Source organism: Clupea harengus, chromosome 14 (genome assembly GCF_900700415.2).
Source record: "Clupea harengus chromosome 14, Ch_v2.0.2, whole genome shotgun sequence".
Lineage (NCBI taxonomy): Eukaryota > Metazoa > Chordata > Actinopteri > Clupeiformes > Clupeidae > Clupea > Clupea harengus.
The window spans coordinates 3,121,782-3,146,722 of NC_045165.1; the positions used below are offsets into that span (position 1 = coordinate 3,121,782).

At 49.8% G+C, this 24,941-nt stretch overlaps 1 protein-coding gene across 1 annotated transcript in view; it reads left to right on the top strand.

Annotated features, from left to right (window-relative positions):
* kif26ba (kinesin family member 26Ba) overlaps positions 1-20,713 on the top strand; it is a 150,725-nt gene extending 130,012 nt beyond the window's left edge. The window contains exons 11-16 of the mRNA XM_031580170.1: positions 2,171-2,330; positions 7,251-7,422; positions 8,357-11,921; positions 15,400-15,602; positions 17,002-17,152; positions 17,863-20,713. Of these exons, the coding sequence (XP_031436030.1) occupies positions 2,171-2,330; positions 7,251-7,422; positions 8,357-11,921; positions 15,400-15,602; positions 17,002-17,152; positions 17,863-18,011 (4,400 nt within the window). The 3' untranslated portion in view covers positions 18,012-20,713. The remainder of the gene's footprint in view (positions 1-2,170; positions 2,331-7,250; positions 7,423-8,356; positions 11,922-15,399; positions 15,603-17,001; positions 17,153-17,862) is intronic.
* The last annotated feature ends 4,228 nt before the right edge of the window (positions 20,714-24,941 follow it).

Below are 24,941 nucleotides of genomic sequence, written 5' to 3' on the forward strand. Positions count from 1 at the left end.
CATTTTTAATGAGGGAATAATTGCTATCCGAGGGGTGCTGTGAACCGCTCATTAAAATATCTTACAAAATGTGTGGGTCCATCCTGGCTGAGTTCCTGTTATTCTCCTCACTCAAGTAAAAAAAAACGCTCCTCCCGTTTGATGGGAAACGTTCCTCTCACCGCCGCTGTGAACCACCGCCAGTCTGCGCTATAAATAGCCCGCCCCTTCATAATCCGTGTCAGAATTTTGGCACCTTCATTTACACCCACCCCCCCCCCCCCCCAAAAAAAGTGTGACTCGTGAAAGCGCATGAAAGAGGCGCTCTAATCTTAGGAACCGGCGGGCCCATGCTAGCCGTTTCCGGGGAAACCAAACTAACTTCCCTTATCAGAGACGCTCTCGCCGCGGCGGAGACGTCGGGCCTCGCTGCGAAACAAAGGACGCATAGAGAGAGGCCAAAGTGAAGCCATATGTGCAACCCAACTCAGCTCACACACACACACACACACACACACACACACACACACACACACACACACACACACACACACACACACACACACACACACACACATCAACCCAAGCTCAGCTCACACACACACACACATCAACCCAAGCTCAACTCACACACACACACACACACACACACACACACACACACACACACACACATCAACCCAAGCTCAGCTCACACACACACACACATCAACCCAAGCTCAACTCACACACACACACACACACACATCAACCCAAGCTCAACTCACACACACACACACACACACACACACACACACACACACACACACACACACACACACACACACACATCAACCCAAGCTCAGCTCACACACACACACACAGACACGCACACACACACACACACACACACATCAACCCAAGTTCAGCTCACACACACACACACACACACACACACACACACACACACACACACACACACACACACACACACCAACATTTGCGCAACCCAAGCTCAGCGCGGTATTCATGCTTGACATGTGTCCAAACTGTACACAAGGAAGGCAGTCTCTGCGCTGGGGCTGGAGAGGGGGCTGTGAGGGAGCGTGGGGGGGGGGCGGGGGGCTTTGAGGGGGCGGGGGCTTTGAGGAAGCGTGGGGGGGGGGGCTTTAAGGGAGCGTGCTGCGGCACATGCATGGGCCTCTCCCGAACCTGAGCTGGCTTCTGAGGGCTGTGTGTGTGTGTGTGTGTGTGTGTGTGTGTGTGTGTGTGAGCTGAGCTTGGGTTGGCTTCTGAGGACTGTTTTGGGGGGAAGCAGGGGAAGCTAATTCACCCGTGTTCCCTGCAGATGAACACACTCCTGTGATCAAAGCTGCAGAGTCGCTCAGAATTATGAGGCTGGTGTAAAACGGCGGCGGAGTTTGACAGGCAGTACCGCCTCAGCCTCCCTCCCTGAAAGAGCTCTCTCAGGCGGCTCGCTGTACGGCTCTCAAACCTCAGCTTTTTCCTTTTCGGAGTCGCAATTTATTTTCCTGACTGGAGCTATTTAGGTACTCCAGGGAGGGCTTCATACTATTAATAACAGTTTTCATGACATTTATGTCTACATGTCTGACAGGCTGTTTTATCCCAGGGAACTTAGAGTACAGTACACTACAGTCACTTCTCTAAATGAGATCCCTTAATAATCATTCTTCATGTTATGTGTCTGTCGTTAATGGTCTGTGTGTGCTATCCCAGGACATAAGTGTCTATGGTCTGAGTGTGCTATCCCAGGACATAAGTGTCTATGGTCTGAGTGTGCTATCCCAGGATATAAGTGTCTATGGTCTGAGTGTGCTATCCCAGGATATAAGTGTCTATGGTCTGTGTGTGCTATCCCAGGATATAAGTGTCTATGGTCTGTGTGTGCTATCCCAGGACATAAGTGTCTATGGTCTGTGTGTGCTATCCCAGGACATAAGTGTCTATGGTCTGTGTGTGCTATCCCAGGATATAAGTGTCTATGGTCTGTGTGTGCTATCCCAGGATATAAGTGTCTATGGTCTGTGTGTGCTATCCCAGGATATAAGTAAATCCAGGTCCGATTCTGGACTAGTCTCAGCTGTTCTCTGAACAAGTACTTTATAACACTGCATTAATCAGTTATTATCTCTCTCCTTTCTTTCGTTCTTTCTTTCCCTCCCTCCTTCCCTGCCTGTGTGGTGTGTAGTGTCTGGAGGTCGTAGCCGGCTGCACCTGATCGACCTGGGGAGCTGTGTGAAGGTGTTGAGTAAGACTCGTGACAGCACCACGGGCCTGTGTCTGTCCCTCTCCGCCCTGGGCAACGTCATCCTCTCCCTGGTCAACGGCAGCAAGCACATCCCCTACAAGTGAGTCTTCACCATAACACACAGCAAGCACATCCCATACAAGTGAGTCTCCACCGTAACACACAGCAAGCACATCCCCTACAAGTGAGTCTTCACCATAACACACAGCAAGCACATCCCATACAAGTGAGTCTCCACCGTAACACACAGCAAGCACATCCCCTACAAGTGAGTCTTCACCATAACACACAGCAAGCACATCCCATACAAGTGAGTCTCCACCGTAACACACAGCAAGCACATCCCCTACAAGTGAGTCTCCACTCGGTCATCTTAGCGCTCTCAAACACACTCCACCGTAACACACAGCAAGCACATCCCCTCAACAGATGGCATTCAACAGATGGCATTCATCCAGCATCAAATTACAGAAAATAATTACCACAAATTTGCCACAAATAATACAAATTTCAATGAATCTATCAAATAATATTATGCATATAAGACAAAGAGGAATAAAGACATGACACTACCACACTACTAACTACCACTGGCACTCTGAGATTCTTCTGAATGAAGAGTGCGTTACAAATAAAATGAATTATTATTATTATTATTATTATTATTATTATTATTATTATTACTACTACTGTCTGATGGAGAGATGCCACCGTGTCAACTTAGCTTTCACTGCTACACACGCCTCCCTCCGCCACACTGTCTTCTGGGACGTGTGCCGTGATTGGCTCCCTGTCTTCTGGGATGTGTGCCGTGATTGGTTCCCTGTCTGTGATTGGTTCCCTGTCTTCTGGGATGTGTGCTGTGATTGGTTCCCTGTCTTCTGGGATGTGTGCTGTGATTGGTTCCCTGTCTTCTGGGATGTGTGCTGTGATTGGCTCCCAGTCTTCTGGGACGTGTGCCGTGATTGGCTCCCTGTCTTCTGGGATGTGTGCCGTGATTGGTTCCCTGTCTTCTGGGATGTGTGTTGGGATTGCCTCGAGCGCAAATGCCAACAGGACAAGCAATCAGGATATGATTTATGCTCATTAATTATGCAGACGAGTAATTACTGTTTAAACTTTATAACTGCCTCCCCTCCGCTCTTTGGGTGTGTCTTTAAACTCTAATATTAATTTAACTGCTCATCCGCGCAGGTGATTTAGGAACAGTTAATATCCAGCGGCCTTAAAAAGTTTACCGTTTTTATATTCTGCATAATCGTATCATAAATTAATAATGCATGGCACGACGACATTTAAAACCTTTGCTCCGAAAAAAAAAGTTCCCGGTGTTATTAAATCAGCAGCAGGTTTCTGATTGGACGGAAGGAACCTGGCAGGGTGCTCCTGGTGGGTGATCTGAGGCGTACTGAGCATGCTCAGTAGGGCTGGAGGGAACAGATGCTCTTTCATATTCATGTTTGAGCTGCGCAGTTCTACCCTCGGCCATTAGACGCGTCACCACACAACACTATTTATCCAACCAGCGCTACCCTCGGCCCTTAGATGCGTCGCCACACAACACTATTTATCCAACCAGCACTGGCCATCCATTCAGTCCTCCGCCGTAGCTGTGCCTTGAATTAGGCTGTGAAAGAAATACAACTGATTTATTTATTTTTATTTCATTAAAAACATTTTAAGCATGGCAAAATCTGCCTCTCTCGCGCTCGCTTTCTCTCTCTCTCTCTCTCTCTCTCTCCCTCTCTCTCTGCCTCTCTCTATCCCTCTCTCTCTCTCCCTCTCTGCCTCTCTCTCTCTATCCCTCTCTCTCTCTCCCTCTCTGCCTATCTCTCTCTCTCTATCCCTCTCTCTCTCTCTCTCTCTCTCTGCCTCTCTCTCTGCCTCTCTCTCTCTCTCTCTGCCTCTCTCTCTCTCCCTCTCTCTCTCTCTCTATCCCTCTCTCTCTATCCCTCTCTCTCTCTCTCTCTCTCTCTGCCTCTCTCTCTCCCTCTCTGCCTCTCTCTCTCTATCCCTCTCTCTCTCTCTTTCTCTCTCTCTATCCCTCTCTGCCTATCTCTCTCTCTATCCCTCTCTCTCTCTGCCTCTCCCTCTCTCTCTATCCCTCTCTCTCTCTCTCTCTCTCTCTGCCTCCCTCTCTCCCTCTCTCTCTCTCTATCTCTCTCTCTCTGCCTCTCTCTCTCTCTCTGCCTCTCTCTCTCTCTCTCTCTCTCTCTCTCCCTCCCTCCCTCTCTCTCTCTCTCTCTCTCTCATTACGGAGACACACACAGGAGTCTGTGGCGGTGCTCTCTAATTTAATCATGGTGGATTTACATTGCAAAGCAGCGCATGGGGCTTAGGTGGGACTGCTCTGGAGGCTGCGGAGCTAATTAAGGTTTGGGGCCATTTGAAGAAGTGGAACTAGTGTGCTGGATAACTTAAATGAATTTAAATGTTACATAAATTAATTTAAGTCCCCGGTAAAGGTCAATGATTATCATTTAAGTCAATTAGAACTAAATACTCAGCATTTTAGCCTTTCAGCCGCAGATCATTCTACTAATACATCTGGAGTTTGCCTTCTATAAAACACACGGACATTCAGTGAGAGATAGGCAGTATCATGGTGTGGTGTGTGTGTGTGTGTGTGTGAGATAGGCAGTATCATGGTGTGGTGTGGTGTGTGTGTGTGTGTGAGAGATAGGCAGTATCATGGTGTAGTGTGTGTGTGTGTGTGTGAGAGATAGGCAGTATCATGGTGTGGTGTGTGTGTGTGTGTGTGAGAGAGATAGGCAGTATCATGGTGTAGTGTGTGTGTGTGTGTGTGTGAGAGATAGGCAGTATCATGGTGTAGTGTGTGTGTGTGTGTGTGTGTGTGAGAGATAGGCAGTATCATGGTGTAGTGTGTGTGTGTGTGTGTGTGTGTGAGAGATAGGCAGTAACATGGTGTAGTGTGTGTGTGTGTGTGTGTGTAAGAGATTGGCAGTATCATGGTGTAGTGTGTGTGTGTGTGTGTGTGTGTGTGTGTGTAAGAGATAGGCAGTATCATGGTGTGGTGTGTGTGTGTGTGTAAGAGATAGGCAGTATCATGGTGTAGTGTGTGTGTGTGTGTGATGTGAGAGATAGGCAGTATCATGGTGAAGTGTGTGTGTGTGAGAGAGATAGGCAGTATCATGGTGTGGTGTGTGTGTGTGTGTGTGTGTGAGAGATAGGCAGTATCATGGTGTGGTGTGTGTGTGTGTGTGTAAGAGATAGGCAGTATCATGGTGTAGTGTGTGTGTGTGTGTGATGTGAGAGATAGGCAGTATCATGGTGAAGTGTGTGTGTGTGAGAGAGATAGGCAGTATCATGGTGTAGTGTGTGTGTGTGTGTGTGTAAGAGATTGGCAGTATCATGGTGTAGTGTGTGTGTGTGTGTGTGTGTGTGTAAGAGATTGGCAGTATCATGGTGTAGTGTGTGTGTGTGTGTGTGTGTGTGTGTGTGTAAGAGATAGGCAGTATCATGGTGTAGTGTGTGTGTGTGTGTGATGTGAGAGATAGGCAGTATCATGGTGAAGTGTGTGTGTGAGAGAGATAGGCAGTATCATGGTGTAGTGTGTGTGTGTGTGTGTGTGTAAGAGATTGGCAGTATCATGGTGTAGTGTGTGTGTGTGTGTGTGTGTGTGTAAGAGATTGGCAGTATCATGGTGTAGTGTGTGTGTGTGTGTGTGTGTGTGTGTGTGTAAGAGATAGGCAGTATCATGGTGTAGTGTGTGTGTGTGTGATGTGAGAGATAGGCAGTATCATGGTGTGGTGTGTGTGTGTGTGTGTGATGTCAGATTCAGTGAGAGATCATGGTGTGGTGATGGTGGCACTCTAGTTGTCAGGCCAAGTCTGATGAGAACTGCATGTGGCTGTAAAAGGTGGCGTGTCAGTGTGTCTCTGTGTGTGTGTCAGTGTGTGTGTGTGTGTCAGTATGTGTGTGTCAGTGTGTGTGTGTGTGTGTCAGTGTGTGTGTGTGTGTGTCAGTGTGTGTGTGTGTCAGTGTGTGTGTGTCAGTGTGTGTGTGTGTGTGTGTGTGTCAGCGTGTGTGTATGTGTGTCAGCGTGTGTGTATGTGTGTCAGCGTGTCAGTGTGTCAGCGTGTGTGTGTGTGTCAGCGTGTGAGTGTGTCAGTATGTGTGTGTCAGTGTGTGTGTGTGTGTGTCAGTGTGTGTGTGTGTGTGTGTGTGTCAGCGTGTGTGTATATGTGTCAGCGTGTCAGTGTGTTGTGTGTGTGTCAGCGTGTGTGTGTGTGTCAGTATGTGTGTGTCAGTGTGTATGTGTGTGTGTCAGCGTGTGTGTATGTGTGTCAGCGTGTCAGTGTGTTGTGACGGCACCATGCTGCTGCACACTGAGTCATAATTATAAACCCATCAGCTGCTGGGAAGTGAGCCTCGTCAGATGGTTGCCATGGTGAGCGCAGCGAGCGGGGCCAGCGACCACTCTCCTCTCTCAGAGGCTCATTCCCAAAAACAGCGGCAGGATCCCGATCCGGCTCTGACCCGAATCCTCGCCGCGTCGGAGCCGGGTCGGTGCCGGAGCCTGCCGGAGCCTGCCGGGGTTTGGAGAGCTGTGCCTGAGAGCTGTGGTTTTAGAAACCCGGCTGGCAGCATGAGGTAGCCACAAATGAGCTTAAGCTGTCCCCCCCCTCCCCTGCGGGCCACAAACAGCTTTTCCCGCAGAATTACCGTCGGTGAAGGCCTGGCTTAGGGGGAGGATTAGGAGAGGAAAAACAATTGTTGCAAGAGCAATGTGTCAATATTTACTCTGCATCTGCTGACACCAACTCCATAAGAACAATCACTCTCTTTCTGCTGGCCTGGGCGGAACAACACATATACTGTAGCAATACGGATGTATATCTAAAACATAATGTAACATAAATATAAAACATAATCTAATTTATCTGAGCATAAATATAAAACATAATCTAATAATAACATTTATCTAAAACATAATGTCATGATACCTTTTACATATTTTTATGATGGTAAACATATTTGTTTTTTTTCCTGATGCCAGGGACAGCAAGCTGACCATGCTTCTGCGGGAGTCTCTGGGCAACATGAACTGCAGGACCACCATGATCGCTCACATCTCCGCCTCACCGAGCAACTTCTCCGAGACTCTGTCCACCCTGCAGATCGCCTCGCGAGTCCTGAGGATGAAGAAGAAGAAAGCCAAAGTAAGCGTGGTATGACATAGTCTTTATTGCATAGCTATAACAAATGCATTCCTTATAAATGTGTAATAACATGTTTATAACATATACAGCGTGTGTAATACATTCATTAACAGCATTCATCTCTCTTTATGTAATAACATGTTTATAACATATACAGCGTGTGTAATACATTCATTAACAGCATTCATCTCTCTTTATGTAATAACATGTTTATAACATATACAGCGTGTGTAATACATTCATTAACAGCATTCATCTCTCTTTATGTAATAACATGTTTATAACATATACAGCGTATGTAATACATTCATTAACAGCATTAATCTTTCTTTATGTAATAACATGCTTATAACATATACAGTAACATATATATATATATATATATATATATATAACATATACAGTATGTAATACATTCATTAACAGCATTAATCTTTCTTTATGTAATAACATGTTTAACATATACAGCGTGTGTAATACATTCATTAACAGCATTCATCTCTCTTTATGTAATAACATGCTTATAACATATACAGTAACATATATATAACATATACAGTATGTAATACATTCATTAACAGCATTAATCTCTATGTAATAACATGTTTATAACATATACAGCGTGTGTAATACATTCATTAACAGCATTAATCTCTCTTTGTGTAATAACATGCTTATAACATATACAGTAACATATACAGTATGTAATACATTCATTAACAGCATTAATCTCTATGTAATAACATGTTTATAACATATACAGCGTGTGTAATACATTCATTAACAGCATTAATCTCTCTATGTAATAACATGTTTATAACATATACAGCGTATGTAATACATTCATTAACAGCATTCATCTCTCTTTATGTAATACCATGTTTATAACATATACAGCGTGTGTAATACATTCATTAACAGCATTCATCTCTCTTTATTATAGCAGTACACATCCAGCTCCTCTGGCGGGGAGAGTTCCTGTGAGGAGGGCAGGATGCGGCGGCCGACGCAGCTGAGGACGTTCCACTCTCGGAACGCGTCGGACCCCGCGATGCCCCTGGTGCACCTCTCGAGCGACCAGGACGACTACTCCAGCAGCGAGCAGTCCTGCGACACCGTCATCTACGTCGGCCCCAACGGCTCCGCCCTGTCCGACAAGGAGCTCACGGACAACGAGGGCCCGCCAGAATTCGTGCCCATCATCCCGTCCCTTCACAACAACAACAAGGCGGAGCAGGGCCCAGCGCCCCTGTCACCCCAGAAGCTCCAGCCAGCGTCCCAGCAGCCCCAGCTGGCAGCGCCGCCCCCGGTGCCCGTGCAGACGGTCCAGCCTCTTGGCCCCCTGGCCCCCGTGCCCGAGGAAGGGGCCGAGCCAGAGAAGCTGGTCGACTGCCTCAAGTGCAACACGTTCGCCGAGCTGCAGGAGAGGCTGGGGTGCATCGACGGGAGCGAGGAGGTGACCCGGTTTCCTTTCGAGGAGGTGCCCGTGTGCAGAGCAGCGGGTCACCACCAGGGGGGGCTTGACGCCAGGTGCGTGGAGCCGGGCACGCCGAAGAGGATGACCAACGACCAGCAGCTGGAGGAGATCCGCGAGGTGCTGGAGGAGGCGGAGCTGGCCCAGTCCATCATCGAGAGCCTGACGCAGTCGTCCATGTGCGGCCTGACCAGCAGCCGCAGCGTGACGGGCGGGAGTGGCGTCAGCCAGATCGTGCCGCTGCAGAGGGCCAAGAGCTCCAGCCTGCACGACAGCCGGGAGTCCATCAGCGGCGCCAGCAGCAGCGAGGGCAAGCCGCGCGCCATGGGCTCGCCCAGACTGGGCATCGCCAGCCTCACCAAGACCTCGGAGTACAAGCCGCCGCTGTCGCCCTCCCAGCGCAGCAAGGTGTACACCCAGAAGGGGGTGATGCCCAGCACGCCGCCCTCGTCCTCCCACAACCTGAGCAAGGACAGCGGGAAGTCGTCCACCGAGGACCTGCTGGAGGGCGAGTCCCGGACGTCCCCCGTGGGGATGAGCCCTCAGGTGCCGCGAGACTCCTGCTGCTCCTCCGTCAGCATGGGCTCGGCCGAGACGCTGTGCAACGACGACGTGCCCCAGCTCCCGCTGGACGGCAGGAAGGAGGCGAAGAGCACGGCCACGGTGCTGCTCCAGCGCCCCCTGGAGTCCGCCAACGGCGAGGACGAGCTGGTGTTCACCCTGGTGGAGGAGCTCGGCGTCACGGGCCGTGGGGTCAGCGGGGGCGTGCTGGAGAACGGCCGTCCCACCAGCATCATCAGCTTCAGCAGCGACTGCTCCGTGCAGGCCCTGGCCTCCGGCTCGCGGCCCGTCAGCATCATCAGCAGCATCAGCGAGGACATGGACCGCTACGCCACCGTCACCGCCGCCTCCGCCAGCGCCACCACTGCCACCATCTCCGAGGCTAACCTCGCCCGCTTCCTGCCCACCCAGGGCCGGCACGAGGGGGGGGCCGCGGCGGCCGCGGCAGCGGCTGCGGCGTTGTTGCCGGAGCCCCACCGACCCTCCTCCATCAGCTCCTGGCTCAGCGAGGTGAGCACAGGCAGCGATGGCGAGCAGTCCTGCCACAGCTTTGTGGCGCAGCACTGCTTCGGCCAGGAGGAGGCGACGGCGGATTCCCCGGCACAGGAGGAAGGTCTGGGCGACGCGGCGAGTGGACGCAAGTCTTCAGCGGGCGAGGTACTTTTGGCCAAAGCTGACAAACCAAACGAGAAAGGCACCCCGACTATGGAGAAGCTGAGCAGGATGAGCAGGATGTCTCCCACCCTTAGCAGAACCACAGTGTCCGTGTCCACCGTCCAAGCGCTGGCGACTATGAGCGGCTCGGCTCCCTTCAAGACAACCATCACGGTGCACCCCTGCGTTGCGGTCAAGCCAATGACCATCCAGGACTTGGCCGCCGTGTCCTGTTCCCCCACTAAAACTGCCCCGCAACTCAAAGAAGCCAAATGCCCCCTGCTGCCCCTCTCCAGTGACATCATCTTCGACGACCCCTGGATGAGGCGTGGAGAGGACTTCAAGCCCAGGGAGCTCATATGTGAGGTCAAGCCGGAGAAGCGCCTGGCGGACTCGGTCAAGGCCAAGAGTGCGATCGACCGCAGCAGCTCCAGCAGCGGTGAGGCGGCCTGCTCCCCCCCCGACGCCTTCAAGAGGGCGGTGGACGGGCGCGAGGTGGCGCCGGCCGAGGGCACCGCCGCCGCCGCCGCCTTGTTTTCGGCCGACATCCTCCGCACCGGCAGCCTCCCGCGGGGCTGGCACCGCCTCAACCGGCAGGACGACCTGGAGGACACCGCCTCGCTGCGGTACGCCCGAGGGTTCGGGGTCACGACCTCCACGCCGTGCAGCCCCCGGGCCACGCTGGAGCGCAGAGGGTCGTCCTCGAGGCAGGGGGGGCTCTTCGCCCGGCAGAAAGGAATCCCTCCTCTGCCGCCGGTGCGCAAGTCCAGCCTGGACCAGAAGAACCGGGCTGGTCCGCAGCACACCTCCGGAAGCATGCAGGCGCTCTCCTTCCTGGGAAGCATCCCCGACGACCTCGGCGGCAACGGGAAGCAGAAGGGGTCGAACATGGAGAGCAGTCGGCTGTTCAGTGCCAAGCTGGAGCAGCTGGCCAACAGGACCAACTCGCTGGGCCGATCTCACGGGGGTCAGTACGCGTGCCAGTCCCTGCAGCGGGCCGAGAGTCTGACGTCTGTGGGCCTCAAAGGTGGCGTCGCCAGGGACTCCACGATGCCGAGGGCCGGGAGGAGCTTAACCCGCGGCACCTCTGTGCCGTCCCCCGCCAACGGCAACAACAACAACACCCCCCAGTCGCCCAAAGGCGGCCAGTCGAAGATCTCCGCCGTGAGCAAGCTCCTCATGGCCAGCCCCAAGGTCCGCAGCCTGTCCACCTCCAGCACCAAGACCCTGAGCTTCTCCACCAAGTCCCTGCCCCAGTCCGTCAACCGCAGCTCCAGCCTGCCCCCCAACGGGAAGAACCAGAACCAGAGCTCCTGGTCGACCCAGTCCCTCAGCCGGAGCCGCGGGTCGGCCCTGGCCTCCAAGCTGCCCCTGCGGGCCGTCAACGGGCGCATCTCCGAGCTGCTCCAGGGCAGCGGGGGGGGCGCCCGTGCGGCGGCGGCGGCGGCGGGCCACGCGCGGGGGGCGGGCGACCCGGAGGAGCGGGGGAGCGCCGGCGCTCCGCAGGGCGGGGAGGAGAAGCCCGTGGTCCACACGCTGCCGTCGCCGTACAGCAAGATCACGGCGCCGCGCCGACCCCACCGCTGCAGCAGCGGCCACGCCAGCGACAACAGCAGCGTCCTGAGCGGGGAGCTGCCCCCCGCCATGGGCAAGACGGCGCTCTTCTACCACAGCGGGGGCAGCAGCGGGTACGAGAGCATGATCCGCGACAGCGAGGCCACGGGCAGCACGTCGTCGGCCCAGGACTCCATGAGCGAGAACAGCAGCTCCGTCAGCGGGCGCAGGAGTCTGAAGAACTCCAAGAAGAGAAACAACACAGGTAGGGTGTCCTTCCCCACCACACACACACACACACACACACACACACACACACACACACACACACAAGCACACACACACACACACACACACACACACACACACACACACACACACACACACATGGACACACACACACACACACACACACACACACACACACACACACACACACATACACACACACAAGCACACACACACACACACACACACACACACACACACACACACACACACACACACACACACACACACACACACTCGCAGACACACACACACACACACACACACATGGACACACACTCAGGTCGGGTGTCCCTACCCACTACCACCACACACTTAGACATACAGAGACACACATGCATACACACAGAGAGAGGCACACACACACAGAGACACACATAGAGACACACATGCACACACACAGAGAGAGAGAGGCACACACACACAGAGACACACATAGAGACACACATGCATACACAGAGAGAAAGGCACACACACACACACAGAGAGAGGCACACACACACAGAGACACACACAGAGACACACATGCATACACAGAGAGAGAGAGAGAGGCACACACACACAGAGACACACATGGATTGGGTTGAACGTGATGAATATGAATGATTTGAAATTGGTCTGTAATGTATGTGGTTGTGGTTGAAATAAGGAAACTGACAGGAAATAACAGCTTGTGCTCTGTTTTACCACCTATTGGGAAAATGTGTATTGTGTTGAATGTGTCTCTTCTGAATGTGTTTATTGGATGTGTATGAAAGACCCACCATGCTCCTGTAGCTCACCCAGAGTGAGGTGCTGTGAAGCGAACAGACCCCTGCTGTTTGAGTTCTGTGGGTGGCCCTTCAACTTAGAGTGCATTTACAGCCCTGCAGTCACACACACACACACACACACACACACACACACACACACTGACACACACACACACACACACACACACACACACACACACACACTTCTCTTTCCACAAGCCACAAATCTATACTCCGTTTGACTCCCTTCCAGACTCCTGCCACAGGGGATGTGCTCCTTCAACTGGGCATATTTAAATCCCCTGCTGAAACAACACTGACATTTTCCCTCTGCTCCTTTCAAAGCCGCTGTGTGTCACGGTGCAGAAACTCAATGAAAAGCAGCACAGTAATCACACAGTCACATACATACACACACACACACACACACACACACACACACACACACACACACACACACACACACACACACACACACACACACACATTGATATGCTGCATGGGAGGGTGCGGGCCAAGGGCCAAGAACAGAGAGCCTGTGGCATCGCAATAGGAGGAAGAGAGAAAGGAAAGAGTTTGCAGTGGAGTTAGAAAAAGTTAGAAAAAAACTGTGGGTAAAAATATCCCTTCATGATTTTTTTAACGTATACAAATATTGTCCTACTATCACCCATCGGCAGCAGAGTCCAGTACAGTTTTAACATTCTCTGCCTCATAATCAGAAATATCAGGAGTGCAGGCTGACCTCTCTGCACCATGTTAGACGGGGGAAGGAGACGCATTAAATATGGGCTTGTGGCAGCGCGGCGGTTCAGAGAGGGACAGTGTCGAGCTCAGAGAGGGAACAGTGTGGCGCTCAGAGAGGGAACAGTGTGGCGGAACAGTGTGTCGCTCAGAGAGGAACAGTGTGGCGGAACAGAGAGGGAACAGTGTGGCGGAACAGTGTGTCGCTCAGAGAGGAACAGTGTGGCGGAACAGAGAGGGAACAGTGTGGCGGAACAGAGAGGGAACAGTGTGGCGGAACAGAGAGGGAACAGTGTGGCGCTCAGAGAGGGAACAGTGTGGCGGAACAGAGAGGAACAGTGTGGCGGAACAGAGAGGGAACAGTGTGGCGGAACAGAGAGGAACAGTGTGGCGGAACAGAGAGGGAACAGAGAGGAACAGTGTGGCGGAACAGAGAGGAACAGTGTGGCGGAACAGAGAGGGAACAGAGAGGAACAGTGTGGCGGAACAGAGAGGGAACAGTGTGGCGGAACAGAGAGGAACAGTGTGGCGGAACAGAGAGGGAACAGTGTGGCGGAACAGAGAGGAACAGTGTGGCGGAACAGAGAGGGAACAGAGAGGAACAGTGTGGCGGAACAGAGAGGGAACAGTGTGGCGGAACAGAGAGGAACAGTGTGGCGGAACAGAGAGGGAACAGAGAGGAACAGTGTGGCGGAACAGAGAGGGAACAGTGTGGCGGAACAGAGAGGAACAGTGTGGCGGAACAGAGAGGGAACAGTGTGGCGCTCAGAGAGGGAACAGTGTGGCGGAACAGAGAGGAACAGTGTGGCCCTCAGAGAGGGAACAGTACGAACTGTTCATTTTTATGCCGATAAAGCGCCAGGAGCGGCGAGGAGAGGAAGGCAGAGATCACGGCTCACTCTCTCATAGAGCGCTCAGATAAACAGCTGACCCACGGCTCATATCTCTCATAGAGCGCTCAGATAAACAGCTGACCCACGACTCACGGCTCACAGAGCGCTCAGATAAACAGCTGACCCACGACTCACTCTCTCATAGATAAACAGCTGACCCACAGCTCTTATCTCATAGAGCGCTCAGATAAACAGCTGACCCACGGCTCATAGAGCGCTCAGATAAACAGCTGACCCACGGCTCATAGAGCGCTCAGATAAACAGCTGACCCACGGCTCATGGCTCAGAGCGCTCAGATAAACAGCTGACCCACTCATAGAGCGCTCAGATAAACAGCTGACCCACGGCTGACTCTCTCTCATAGAGCGCTCAGATAAACAGCTGACCCACGGCTCTTATCTCATAGAGCGCTCAGATAAACAGCTGACCCACGGCTCACTCTCTCATAGAGCGCTCAGATAAACAGCTGACCCACGGCTCACTCTCTCATAGAGCGCTCAGATAAGCAGCTGACCCACATCAGGGGCAGATCAGGACTATATCAGGGGCAGATCAGGGCTACATCAGGGGCAGATCAGGACTATATCAGGGCCAGATCAGGGCTATATCAGGGCCAGATCAGGGCCAGATCAGGGGCAGATGAGATCTACTGATATGTCATATACTGTATTATCTGGTTAAGCTGATATCTGAATTGGCAGCTGTGCACCAGAACTATAAAATAACACAGGAAGGAATTCCAAAAGGCTTTGCATTCTAATTTCATTCATGGAATTCTGTAGCTTCTCCTGTTCCATTCCCAGTTCTTAAAGGAAAGCATATTGTGTGCTTGTGAAGATGGAAGTATATTTCACACACTGACACACACACACACACACACATACAGAGCACAGAGTTGCGAAGCTGCGCTGTAACTAGATGCAGGCTGTGGGTTGAGAAACAGTTTGGCTGCTTGTACAGTAATGTGTGTGTTTGTTACAGACTGACATTGCACTAATGTGTGTGTGTGTGTGTGTGTGTGTGTGTGTGTGTGTGTGACTGACTGCCGTTGCGCTGGCACTGCAGGGACCCAGAGGCGGCGTCTGATCCCCAACCTGAACCTGGAGACGACGTCCCCGGTCCGGAAGCCCATGATCAGCCCGGGTGTGCGCTGGGTGGACGGCCCACTCCGCCCCGCCCAGAGGGGTCTGGCCGAACCCTTCGAGATCAAGGTGTATGAGATCGACGACGTGGAGCGCCTGCAGAGGAGGAGGATGGGGGGAAACAAGGTGGGAGTCATGAAAGGACACGGCTGTATAGAACGGATAGTACTGAATTAACATTACTGTATAGTACTGAATTGACATTACTGTATAGTACTGAATTAACATTACTGTATAGTACTGAATTAACATTACTGTATAGTACTGATGGACAGTGCTGAATTAACATTACTGTATGCCACTGAATTAACATTACTGTATAGTGCTGAATTAACATTACTGTATAGTACTGAATTAACATTACTGTATAATACTGATGTACAGTGCTGAATTAACATTACTGTATAGTACTGAATTAATATTATACATTATATACCACTGAATTAACATTACTGTATAGTACTGAATTAACATTACTGTATACCACTGAATTAACATTAATGTATACCACTGAATTAACATTACTGTATAGTACTGAATTAACATTACTGTATACCACTGAATTAACATTACTGTATAGTACTGAATTAACATTACTATATATTACTGATGGACAGTGCTGAATTAGGGTTACTGTATAAGTACTGATGGACATTACTGTATAGTACTGCATGCTCGAGCCCAAGTGAGAACTGATGGAACAGTTCTGACCAATGACATAATGTAATGTTTAATGTTTAATGTTTAAATATTGCTCCAGTAATGTTTAATGTTTAAATAATGCTCTGGTAAAGCAGGGCTCTCCTCCATAGAGGGACAGTGCAGTTCTGCTGGAAGGACTCTCCTCCATAGAACATCTCCTCTCCTCTAAAAACATTTGTAGTCAGGAAGGCATTTCTGGCCTTGTGTTAAATCACTGCCACTAAGTTTTCTATTATGCTTATGTTAACTAATTTTTTATTTTATTGTGTTATTATAGTTAGTTTCTAATACGTTGGCACTCTAATATGTTGGGACAGTGCAGCTGTAGTTCTGCTGGAAGGGCTTGGAGCTCGTAATGTCAACACACAGTTCCCAGAAAGTATGAGCTCATTAATGTGGATGATGGTGTCCGCCAAACGGCTAAATATAAATGCAAATGTAAGCTCTCGGAGTGAGGTCTCCAGTGTGCTCATGTTTGTGAGTTACAGAAGTGTTTCCTAACCTCGCCAGTGTTGCAGAAAAAGCGTTCTTGGCCGTGTTTCTTCTTTCGTCATAAAAACTGCTTTGCCTGATTCTCTCCAAAAAACACGCCGCGCTCGGAGCTCCCGGGAGGAAACCACTGAACGATTTCAAAACAGAAAAACGAAACAGACAAAAAGCCGCCCCTGCCTCTCTAAGAATGATCTGAACTGAGAAGAACAGGCATCTAACTGTGTTATCTCTCTCTCTCTCTCTCTGTGTGTGTGTGTGTGTGTGTGTTCTGTGTGTCCTGTGTGTGTGTGTGTGTGTGTGTGTGTGTGTGTTCTCTGTGTGTTGTTCACAGGAGATGGTGTACTTCAGCGCCAAGCTGAAGATCCTGGAGCACCGACAGCAGCGCATCTCGGAGGTACGGGCCCGGTACGACTGGCTCAAGAAGGAGCTGGAGCAGACCAAACAGCACCTCATGCTGGAGCCCGAGAAGTGGACCACAGAGTGTGAGTCCAAACCCTAACCCAGGCCGTTTCAGAACCAAACAAGGGCAGGATTTGGACCGTTTCAGAACCAGACCAGGGCAGGTTTTGGACCATTTCAGAACCAGATCAGGGCAGGTTTTGGACCGTTTCAGAACCAAACAAGGGCAGGATTTGGACCGTTTCAGAACCAGACCAGGGCAGAATTCGGACCCCCTATAGATAGTTAGCTGCTCTCAGTACATCACACCTCATATAGTGACGGCAGACAGTGAACACTGACTATGCTGATCACAAAGCGTCACGTCATCATGCTAATTAGCTGCCGCTGCCCACAAACACACCACTCTCTCAGATTAACGCTGGCTCCTTCAGCACATGGCTCATCCCATTAGCTACAGCCTCAGCCCTGATCAAGCTGCACTGAGGTAAAACACAGTTTGACATCTTGTTTATGATCCATGATTCGTGTCAGAATTGCCTCGGATCTTGCTCCTGGGGAGCTACAACTGATATATCAGTGGCCTATTAAACAGACATGAATATTGTGAATATGTTTTACACTTGAACACTCCATACATAATCTGGGTATATATTCTAAAGAACGAATGGAATGAAGACGCTAAGGATGGTTTTGAAAACTTTGTTTAATATAATCGAATCGAATCTAATCTAATCTGACTTTGTCTAATCTAATCTAATCTGACGTAACCTGTGTTGTTCCTGTGCCACAGTTGACCTCCAGCAGTCGTTCGAGGTGGACTCCCTGGAGTACCTGGAGGCTCTGGAGTTTGTCACGGAACGTCTGGAGAACCGGGTGAACTTCTGCAAGGCCCACCTCATGATGATCACGTGCTTCGACGTTACCTGCAAGCGCCGGTAGAGGAAGTGGCCGCGGCGGTCAGGAGAATGAGAAAAAGGACCATGGGAAGTCGTGCTGTCTTGGCCTCTCTTTGATTGTGTTTGATGAGTTTGAGCAAAGGACCATGGGAAGTGGAGTTGTCTTGGCCTCTCTTTGATTGGGTTTGGACCGGGAGGAAGTTGTGAAGATGTGGCCCATCCTTCAAGCGGTGACCACGGAAACAAAAAAAAAGACTATTTTTCTAAAGTGGGATGATGAGCTGGGACAGCGGGAGGACGAGAAAAAGCGGAAAAAAAAGAAGAAATGAACGAAAGTTTTATCAGAGGATGGGCTGGCTGACTCCCCCGGACAGGACATGCACTTTTTAAAAAACATAACTTGGTGTTGTTGTTGTTGATTGTAAATACAGTTTGTTTACTTGCTTGCTTTGAACAAGGCCTGGAAATCAGGAGGGCATGGTCATGAGGACAGAAATGTGAAAAGACTACAAAAAAAAAAAAAAAAAAAAAGCTGAAAAGAAAAAGAAGATGTGAGGACAACAAGTGCCTTGTAAACATTTAGATATCAACCCTTTTTTCCTGTATCGTGTACAGCTGGTGCTAGCCTGCCTAGATAACGTTAAAGAGAAGAAGAGAAACAGCTTGTTTGACTTGGTGTTTGATCCCTCGGACTTCCTGTCCTTCAGTACTTTGTGTGTATAGTTACACATTAGTCACATGCAAACTGTCCTGTGTACCTTTTTCTAGTCTTATTATTGTTCGTTTTCTAATGACCAGAGACAGCCGGAGCACCGAGAGAGATGAGGTGCGGGGTTGGGGTTGGGTTGTGTGCTTGGTGCGTTTATTCCCTGGGTATATCTGCAGGCTCTTCCAGCGGGGAGAAGTCATCGGTGCGGCCGGGCTTTAATCCCACGGAGCGGAAGGTATTAGTCGGAGGGCCTGAGACGAAGACAGAGAGAAATAAACAAACAAACAAACGAACGAGCGAACAAACAAACAGATCCAGCTCGGAGAGCCATCAGGGCTGTCAAGAGACGCGTCACAGACCCAGGCAGGCTGCTTTCCGCCCGTACAGCGGCAGGGATTAGTATGCACTGTGCTGCACTGAATGGCTTCATCCTAACATAGCTCCATTAGTTTAACATGGCAGTGTCGGCCATCTTGTTTTTACAGAATTGTCAAGCAGCCTTCATGTCAGGCAATAACAATAATAATAATAATAATAATAATAATCACGTCCCTCACCAATTTCTCTCGGTGCTCTTATGTCCATGTGCATACCCTTTGGTAAGAAAAAAAAACCACAATGTTTATATATATATATATATAAATGGTGCTTGAGACAGTTTGAGATCTAAATGTTTATAAATATAAATATATAAATATAAATAAATATACAGTATATATATACACACAGCCTGTTGCAGATGCCAACTTCAAAATTCACTTGCTTCTTCACACTCAGCTATATGCGCACACGCACAAACACGCAAACACGCATACGCGCAAACACACGCACGCACACACACACACACACATACATACGCACACACACACATACATACGCACACACACAGTCACTCCTAGCTCCTGTTCTGCCAAAGGAGACTTCATGCCGTTGTCCTAAGCCTCACCCATTGTAATGAATGAAGGATATTATTTATTTTCCAACTCAGGAGGCCTGCGCGAGAGATGCTTATAGTCATCATTTATTTACACATATTGGTCTGCAAAGTACTATGCATTCAATGTTTGTACAGTTGCTGAATTCATTTCATACATAAATATACACATGTATACAAGACCTTTTTCATTTTATAGATATATACGTTTTTTTTTTTTCCTTGCGTTTCTTTTATCTTTTATAAAAAGCACCGGCCGTAGAGGCCCAGGATGATGATGATGTCATGGCGGCCCAGGATGATGAGGTCATGGTCGGAGCTGATGGTACTGACGCTCTGCTCATGAGAGGCATCTTCCCAAAACAGAGGCTGGCTCTAGGAAAGGACGCGGTTCTGTTCCGCGCCGGATCGGAGCCGAATGTGGGCCACAGCACCTCTTTGGGGTTCCGTCACTCCTGTGCCACGACATGTTATACAGACACGGAAAGGAACGTAGAGAAACAGTGTTTTTTTTGCGTTTTATTTCGGTTGCTCTTAAATCTATGTGCGTGTCCACAAATGGGGTCTAAAAAAAAGAGAGAGAGAGTCGAAAAGAGCGTGATTCTTTTTTCTTTCTTTTTCCTTTTATACCAGCGTGCATCTCCCTGTCGTCTCCCCCCCCCATCTCACATGTACTCACAACTGATCTATTTAGATTCCTCATGATAGCCATGTTTGGACAGTCAACAGAACTGACGGACAAGGCTGTAAAAGGCTGAAGCTTGGACGAGGCGGTGGGATTGATGTCCAATGGGAATGAGTATTTGATAGTGACACTGGGATTGATGTCCAATGAGAATGAGTATTTGATAGTGACACTGGGATTGATGTCCAATGGGAATGAGTATCTGATAGTGACACGGGGATTGATGTCCAATGGGAATGAGTATCTGATAGTGACACTGGGATTGATGTCCAATGGGAATGAGTATCTGATAGTGACACAGGGATTGATGTCCAATGGGAATGAGTATTTGATAGTGACACGGGGATTGATGTCCAATGGGAATGAGTATTTGATAGTGACACGGGGATTGATGTAAATAAAGATTGTTTCGAAGTGGCTTGTGTCGGTAGTTTGGTCACTTGAGAGCACTTTCATCACATTCTTCAGTAAATATTCATATATATGTGTGTGTGTGTGTGTGTGTGTGTGGTATTTTGGTCTTTAGTCTTCAGTAAACAGATATGTGGGTATGTGTGTGTGTGTGGTATTTTGGTCTTTAGTTATCAGTAAATATTAATAGATATGTCCGTATGTGTACGCATGCTTGTGCTTGTGTGTGTGTGTGTGTGTGTGTGTGTGTGTACGCATGCTTGTGTGTGTGTGTGTGTGTGTACGCATGCTTGTGTTTGTGTGTGTGTGTGTGTGTGGTATTTTGGTCTTTAGTTATCATTAAATATGAATAGATATGTCTGTATGTGTACGCATGCTTGTGCTTGTGTGTGTGTGTGTGTGTGTGTGTGTACGCATGCTTGCGTGTGTGTGTGTGTGCGTATTTTGGTCTATATTTTGGCCTGGTACACCAGAAATAGAATATGAACCATATGAAACTGCACAGACATGATGTACTGGAAAAGTTTGAGCTGAGAAAGGTACTCCACTGCCATATTCATTTGGAATACAGCCACAGGCCAAACTAAGCATTTTGATTCAACTTTTATTTTTTGGCCGAGATTACAGATTACTCTTGGCAGGTAACGAGGGCGACCTGAAGATAACTCTAAAGCACACACACACACACACACACACACACACAGAACACACACACACACACACAGAACACACACACACAGAACACACACACACACACAGAACACACACACACACACACACACACAGAACACACACACACACACACACACACAGAACACACACACACACACACACACACACAGAACACACACACACACACACACACACAGAACACACACACACACACACGCTATAACTCTTTTATGTCACGCCAATAGCACAAAAACAGAAAATGGTGGAAATCCAAGACATTTGTCAAAGGCTGCTGGAGAAAATATGCGTTGCTCAGCCTTCATGGGACAGGTACGAGCAGAGCTCCCCTGACATCATTGACAGCCATCACAAACACACACTCACACAGACCACTCACACACACGAAGAGGAAAAGAGTTCCACTGTTGAAAAGCTGAAGTTGAACATTAAGCCAGTTCTTTCATCTGGGGGTTGAAATGACAGTCTGGGGGGGTTTATGTGCTTAGTACATACTTAATGGATTAGCACAATGGATTATATGAGAGCATGTCGCTACATCACTTACATAAGGTTAAGTCAAGGTATGATAATAAGTCATTAAGAAGTGCATCATTCATAACTTATACATTAAGAGCACATCATTAGTATGTGGGTGAACATTACTTGGCACTAAGATCATTAATAGCACTGCATAGCAGACTTCTGCGATGAACTGTGAACTAAGATCATTAATAGCATTGCATAGCAGACTTCTGAAACGAACCCTGACCCTGAACTGCCACTCAGCACGGTTGCCAGGCAGGGACTGAGTTGACCTTGGATATCCAAGGTCAGACAAGCTGAGGTCATCATTTACAGCCATGAAAGAAGTGTGCGGCGGTAAGCCGTGAGGGCTCTGAGTGGCGAGCTTGTTTTGGCCTGTGTGTGTGTGTGTGTGTGTGTGTGTGTGTGTGTGTAAACTCCTCTAATCCTCTCCAGCTCACGCTCGCTCTGCAAACACAGGGTCTGGAGTGTCCGCACACGGCGGGGGACAGGGATAACGATCTCCCGGGATATCCGCTGTCCGTAAGGAATGCCGTCATCAGTTTGGACGGCCTCACAAAGGAAGCTCGGAGCTGGGATCCAGAGGGGAGATGGAAGCGCTGATAGCTGATAGCTGGCTGGGGGCTGGAGCTGGGAGCTGGGGCTAGGGCTGGGGGCTGGGGGCTGGGAGCTGGGGCTAGGGCTGGGGGCTGGGGGCTGGGAGCTGGGGGCTGGGGGCTGGGGGCTAGGTGGTGCAGGCCTGGTGGTGGTGCTCAGTGCAACAGCGCATAATAACCGTCCTCTTAAGCCGACTGACATACTTCACACAGATTCTATCTCTAGGGTCAGGAATGTCAATTCATTGGGTTCTGTATTCTTTTTCACACACATCCTTAGGGGCCAGTGGCATGAGGGTGTGTGTGTGTGTGTGTGCACGTGTGCGTGTGGGTGTGGGTGTGTGTGCACGTGTGCGTGTGGGTGTGTGTGGGTGTGAGTGTGTCTGTGTGAGAAGTATAATCCCCTGTGTTTCCACTCTGGAGGGTTAAACAGGTTTAACTAGGAAAACACTTTTCTGGAGGACGTCCGGAAAGACGGACAGGGTCAGGGTCAGGGTCAGGGTCGGGGACTGGGACTGGGTCAGGGTCAGGGTCAGGGTCGGGGACTGGGACTGGGACTGGGACTGGGACGGGGTCAGGGTCGGGGACTGGGACTGGGTCAGGGTCAGGGTCGGGGACTGGGACTGGGACTGGGACTGGGACTGGGACTGGGACTGGGACTGGGACAGGGTCGGGGACGGGGTCGGGGACGGCGTGAGGGACACGAACAGGACAAAGCCCACTGGGCTCTGAGGACCTCAGCAACAGGCTAGCAGTCCAGGCACCAGGCCTGGTTTAACACACACAAAGCAGCACACATATCATTGATCAGTTATCAATATTGATCATAACTGATCGATGAGAGAGCAGCATTTAGTAATATCTCTTTATATTGATGGCTGTAAATATGAACCCAGACCCCATTGAAAAGATCAGTCATTTGGTGCCTATAACAGAGGCGTGTGTAAATGTGTACAGTATACGTTTCTCTGACTAGAGGCTGACAGAACCTCTCTGTGGAAGACACTCATGTGCCGAGTGATGGAAGCACACCAATTACAATACCATCAGATTTCAGACTCAGAGAGGAAACATGTCAGGGATTGTTGGCATCCTTTTGGAGGGGGCAGGGTATGGAAACGTAAGAGTGACACACACACACACACACACACACACACACACACACACACACACACACACACTCACACACCAAATGAAACCAGATCAGAAAAAGACACCTCAGACTAGAGAAGCCTTTCGGACCGAGTTTACCATCAGGCTCCAGTAAACATGTAGTGTGTGTGTGTGTGTGTGTGGTGTGTGTGTGTGTGTGTGTGTGTGTGTGTGTGTCTCTATTCCCTGTGCATGACCATTACAAAATACTGTGTGTTTTTTGAGCACACAAGAAAGACACGAACAATCCCCACTTGAATTCTGGGTATTCATTTATTCAAACATCCAGGCAATTTCATTCTAAAAAAAGAAAAGAGAAAAGAAAAGAGGAGAAAAAAAACCTCCGTGAGAGAGAGAGTGATGCATTAGGGCTGAGCTCTTAGCCGAGGCTGGAGACGAGATGTGATTAGGGAGTTACGCTAGTCAGACACACACACACAGACACACACACACACACACACACACACACACACACACACACACACACACACCAACTCTCATCATGGGCAGGTGGCAAAAACAAGCAGACAGAACATTCTATTTCCCAGAACCCCTCACCCAGGGCCTTGGGCTGGGCTGTGGAGTGGAGTGGAGTGGGCTCGGTGAACTGGTGCTAAGCTGGAACCGGAGTCTGCTGGAGTATTAACAATGGCGCCGTGGCAAGGCAGTGCTTTATTCGAACAAAACCACTTTAAACTGGAAACTGCAGACACACACACGAAGATGGTGGGGATACTCTGGTTGACATGAAGATGTGAGATGCTGTACATATTAATTAATGACAGCCAGAACAATTAAAAGCACTTCCACTTCCACCTTGACCCATCTCTGTGGAAAAGATCTAATCTAATCTACTGTCTATAATCTACACATGATACATACTGTATACCCCTGACTAATGTCACCTCATTAAATCACTGCATAGAATCACAAACAGTTGAGTAGAATAGAACAGAGTAGAATAGAACAGAATACCATAGAATAGAATAGAATTCCTCTATCTTCCTTCCATCTAATTCCATCGAGTTCCACGGGACCAGCAGCAGCAGACGATGTGGCTCACTCCCGGCTCACTCCCGGCTCACTCCCGGCTCAGTCCCGGCTCACTCCCGGCTGACTCCCGGCTCACTCCCGGCTCACTCCCGGCTGACTCCCGGCTCAGTCACGGTTCACTCCCGGCTCAGTCACGGCTCACTCCCGGCTCACTCCCGGCTCACTCCCGGCTCACTCCCGGCTCACTCCTGGCTCAGTCACGGCTCACTCCTGGCTCA